The 5,274-nt window shown below is 42.3% G+C and overlaps 1 protein-coding gene across 1 annotated transcript in view; it reads right to left on the bottom strand.

Moving 5' to 3' along the window:
- PSMB1 (proteasome (prosome, macropain) subunit, beta type, 1) overlaps nt 1–5,274 on the bottom strand; it is a 36,707-nt gene that overhangs the window by 9,545 nt on the left and 21,888 nt on the right. Inside the window, exon 3 of the mRNA XM_012659311.1 lies at nt 277–406. Within this exon, the coding sequence (XP_012514765.1) occupies nt 277–406 (130 nt within the window). The remainder of the gene's footprint in view (nt 1–276; nt 407–5,274) is intronic.

Genomic DNA, 5,274 nt, shown 5'->3' with positions numbered 1-5,274 from the left:
TATTTACTTCTAACTCACGCGAGATCCTGAAAAAACAGTAAAATAACTGGCTGCTCAACATTCACTATTAGAGCTTTAACACACTACTTGTTTTGTGCCTTTGGATGCCATTTGTTTTCCTTTTAGCTTCGGTTTCTTCACTATTTTCATTATCAGAAAATGAAGTTGTTGGGCTAGGTGGCATTTGCGGTTCTTTTCAACTCTAAATGGAAACGCGTACGTCTAGGAAATGCAAACATCCCCTCCCCCCAATTTTCCAGAAAGAAATCATTCTACCTTCTTCATCAAGTCCACCGATGATGTTGTAAACATAGTATGGAAAGAAGCGCCTTGAATACAGGATCGTAGACAGCATTGCAGCAATTGCCCCCGTAGTCATGGCCTTATTATTGGAATGTTTATACATCTGCAATTATCGATAAAAATAACAGGCATGTAGAAGCAGAATCTGTTACAGACTACAACAATCAACAGTATAAAGAATAAATGCACACCTCAGTGAAAGGGGAAAGCATGCCTGTTTCTTTCATGATCAAACAGAGTATTACTAAGCAAAATAATTTACTACACCCTATCATTTGCAGGGGCTATAAAAATTTTAAGTGAAAGAATGCAAGTTAGCCCTCAGGTTTAAAGACCCTGTTTTCCATGCCACCCTTATATCTCAGGCACCACTAATTCCAGAGTAAATGCGTCACAACTGCAAAGACATGGAATCAACTTAAGTGCTTATCAATTCATGAGTGGATAAAGAAAATGTGGTAGATGTACACGATGGAGTACTACACAGTCATAAAAAGGAAGGAAATAGTATCTTCTGCAGCAACTTGGATGGAAGTGGAGACCATTATCCTAAGTGGAGTAGCTCAGGAATAGAAAAACAAACACCACATGTTTTCACTAATAAGTGGGAGATAAATGATGGGCACACACAGGCACAAAGAGGTGTAAAGGACATTGAAAACCAGCGGAGGTGGGGAGGGATAAAAACCTACCTTTGGTGTACAATGAACACTATTCTGGTGACGGGCACACTAAAAGCCCTAACTTCAGCATTATACAACGTATCCATGTAACAAAAACGTTTGTACCCCCTTAATATTTTGAACTTAAAAGAAAAAAAAAAAGATGAGAGAGTAAATGTGCATGAGGTGACCTGAGGAAGATGCTTCAAGTCCATCTCTCTCCCTCGTCTAGAACGGGGGTTGGCAAACTACAGCCATGGACTGAATCCAGCCTGCCACCAGTGTTCGTAAGTAAAGTTTCAGTGGAACAGTCGTGCGCACACGTTACCTACTGTCTGTGCTGCTTTTTCATCATAATGGCAGAGACGAGCGGTTGTGACAGAGACCAAATAGCCCATAAAGCTGAAAATATTTACTATCTGGTCCTTTACAGAAAAAGGTCTGCTGACCCCTGATCGGACCCAGACTTAAGTCCCTCCCTTTTTAGAGCAGCTCTCTGAGAGAACAAAGACGTGAGAGCAGCATCCTCACTCTGCAACATTCTAACACAGGACAGTGGTCTCGCTCCTTAAAGTATCTACAGTGGAAAACACAAGTATCCAAACAGGATCTCAGGACAACATCTCAGTGATTTCACAATCCTAGATTTACCATACCTTGGGAATACTAAATTATCCAACTGATGGAGAAATTCTACAAAAATTACAAACATGAAACAAATTTAAGTTCTTCAATTTTTGTAAATTACATAGTAATCATCTCTAAAGAGAAACCTAAGAAGTACTATAAAATCAAACAGTGACAGTCAAAATACTAAAAAACAATTAGAAATTATTACATTTAATGGATAAATCGATTTACAGAGGAATTTCTTTCCAAGATAAAAGTTATAAAAAAATTCTTGGCCAGCATGGTGGCTCATGCCTATAATCCCAGGACTTCGGGAGGCCAGGCAGGAGGATCATCTGAGGTTAGACGTTCAAGAGCAGCTTGGGCAATATAGTGAGACCCTACCTCTACCAAAAAAAAAAAAACAAAAAAAAAACCAGGTATGGTGGCAGGAGCCTCAGTGCTAGCTACCCAGAGGCTGAGCCAGGAAGATCACTCAAGCCCAGGAGTTATAGGGCACATCACTGCACTGTAGCCTGGGTGACAGTGCAAGACACTATCTCCCTCCCAAACCAAAAATATATTCATATCATTTCATTTCAAAACCGAGCACCAACATTTATTTACTTAAGCAATAATTTAGGAAAGAAACATTTAAGGAATGGTGTGTATTATGCTGAACTCACTGTTCTTTATTTTATTGACAATGTCATGTTTATGTTTGTCTTCTATTCCACAAGACAGACTGCTTTAAAAATAAATTAATTAAAAAAAAGAAGCATATTTTTGTCTTCTAATTCCTATTTATAAAATATGCATTAGGAATAATTATATAAATATGCCAACAAATGTAAGTCACTAAATTTTCCAATGTAAGTAAATGTTCTAAAAAGGTACTAACAATTGATAAATATGGAGTGAAATCATTTCTATGCATTCAAAAAGCCAAGTGTCAGTTAAATAAACGCATTACATACCCCAATGACTATGCCATCACTTGTGAGTGTAAACAACCTCAAGTGCTATTCACGAATAGGCAAAACACAACACAACCACCTGCTGACCCCTTGTGCAGGCTGAGGCCCGTCAGGTGATGGGAGTTAACGGTTTCTGCTTTGCCTTTTTCTCCGGGCTTACTCCCTCCCGTTCCTGCCTGTGCGTTCTGTCAACTAAGAGCACAAGGCTGTCGAAAGGAAAAGCTCAGCAAACAACGGCAAACCAAGCACTGTTCTACAAGCCCGCCTGGGCTGCCTCCTGCCACAGAAACTGGACTGCTCCATTTTTGAGGGAAGAGTATCTTCAGAAGAGCCCCTTTCAGGCCACCTGTGCAAAGGTGGAGACCCATGTGTGTGGTGCAGAGACTGGAGCAAATGGAATGTGCTGCAGTTTCACATCATGCTACTTCGACGATCCCGCAGTCATGGTCTTTCACCCCCTAACTCAGCACCTTTCCAATTATTCTGAGCAACAGTCATGCTGAAGGCGTAAAAGAACCTCATGAATTGCTATAATTTTTTTTTTCATGTAGATAGGGTCTTGCTCTGTCACCCCAGCAAGAGTGCACTGGCATCACCACAGCTCACCGCAACCTTCAGCTCCTGGGCTCAAGCCATTCCACCCTTATCTCAGGCACCACTAATTCCAGAGTAAATGCGTCACAACTGCAAAGACATGGAATCAACTTAAGTGCTGAAGTCCAAGCCAATTAGAAAGAGAGTTACTTCCCAGTAAAACAAGACTGTTGTATGAGAAAGGAAACATCATAGTATACTATTATACTTGGCACAACAAACATCAGTATTTACCTGGTTATAATAAAAACATCACATACGTATTTCATCAAAGGTGTGATGTGTTATGGGAGGACGCTAATGACGGAGAGGACAGGAAAGGGCTTGAGACCCACCACCCACCAGAACAGAAACCAACAGACACCCCAACAGCAAGCGATGGCATCTCAAAAGACTGCAACATAAATACAGTATTCTGGAAATGGAGGTAAGGAACAGAAAATACAGGTAAAAGAGCTGAAAACTGTCTTGGGCAATGGAAAAAGAAAGCAGCATTGCTTCATTATTCACATAAATTCTTCTATAAAATAAAAATTAAAGAACAATTAAAGCAAACCAGATAAAGATTAGAAAGATGGTTCTAAAGACATCTGAAACTACTAACAAAAGCACTGGAAATTAAAGAACAGGGCTCTGAAGTCAAATGTACCCAAACCCAAACCTCAAATCTTTCCTGGATTACTCTCTCTGACTCTCAGAAAAACTCAAAGGACATTGTCTGGCCTGCGGAAATTCAGTGGCAGCTATTTCTGTGCTGCTGAAATCCGACTCTGAGAGTCGAGCGTTCACGGAGGCCTGTGCGAGTCCAAAGCTGCGAGCTGAGTCCCGCGCGCTAAGTGAGGAAACTAACCTGTGGCTAAAATTTAATTACCCAGGTTGAGGGTAATTCATTTCTATGTACCATTTCTATACTTCACACTTTCTTAGTTTTCAAGTAAGGGTGAAAGCCTTAAAAAGAAAGTGTGTCAGCCTAATCTGCCTACTCCCCAACCACGGCAGGTAAAATGATCAGAATGCTCCCAAGGCCCCACACAGGGTAGAGTTACGAGTCAGAGAGGGAGAACGAAGAAAAAGCTCACAGGACGGAGAGGGACAGGAGTGAATACCTGGGCGGGAGAGAACTACACAGAACTGTCCCTCGCAGGAGGGAGGTCCCCAGTTCCCCCACTTCCTTGTGTCCACTGAGGAGCACATAGTGCCATGACTACTCTATGACCTGCCAGCTGCATGTTCTCCCCTGGAGGCCTGAACCCAAGCTAGGCCCTTCGACATTCCCAGGCACCAATAAAGCTATTCAAGTTGCCGCCTGCAAAGACTGAGAGATCAACCCTGTTGTGAAACACACAGAAACTAGCCCCGGGTCTGAACCAAATTCCTTAAACCTTCATACAAACTCCATAACCAGACCGTCTCATTGTGGACACACTTAGGTAGAACATCTCTTTCCTTTGCTGTCTGCCACGGGACTGCTGCAGCCTCTGCACGTAAGTTTCCCTAGTAAATGCTCTGGACGGATCACCCTGGCATTCAGTGCTTCCTTCTTTGGATCCCAGCTAGGTCTGGGGTAGCCCCTTGTGTGAACTCCCCTGCCACCACTTTTGGGGCAACTCTAGCCACAGGTTCAGCCAGACTGAACACAGAAAATGGACTTACTCCAATGATATCTAATCCAGATATTTCTGTAACTTCTTTTCACAATGGACTACTCTATACAGTGGCACAGATCTGTCCTGGCAGACTGTACTTGGTTTTTGGAAGCAACCAAAAGCCAATCCAAATCAGAACTGGTGGCAAACACTGGTGCCCATGTGGGGTAACATAGCTTTGGATCAAAAACAGAATAGAAATGTCAGGTAACAAGACTAATTTTCGCAGGCATTCTTGGTCTGACTCTGACAGAAAATCAAAGAGGTGTTTCAAAAATGTTCTGAGCTGGATGCAGTGTCAAGCCTGTAGTCTTAGCTACTGGAGAGGCTGAGACAGGAGGATGGCTTGAGCCCAGAAGTTTGGGGTTACAGTGAGCTACGATCAATCGTGCCACTGCACTCCAGCCCGGGGAACAGAGTGAGACCCTATCTTTAAAAAAACAAACCAAAAAACCCCTAATTACCCCAAATTACTTCTCAGAC

Source organism: Propithecus coquereli, unplaced genomic scaffold (assembly GCF_000956105.1).
Source record: "Propithecus coquereli isolate 6110/MARCELLA unplaced genomic scaffold, Pcoq_1.0 Scaffold602, whole genome shotgun sequence".
Classification (NCBI taxonomy): domain Eukaryota; kingdom Metazoa; phylum Chordata; class Mammalia; order Primates; family Indriidae; genus Propithecus; species Propithecus coquereli.
The sequence above is the reverse complement of the archived record's forward strand: the minus strand, read 5'-3'. Positions and strand labels throughout refer to the sequence as shown.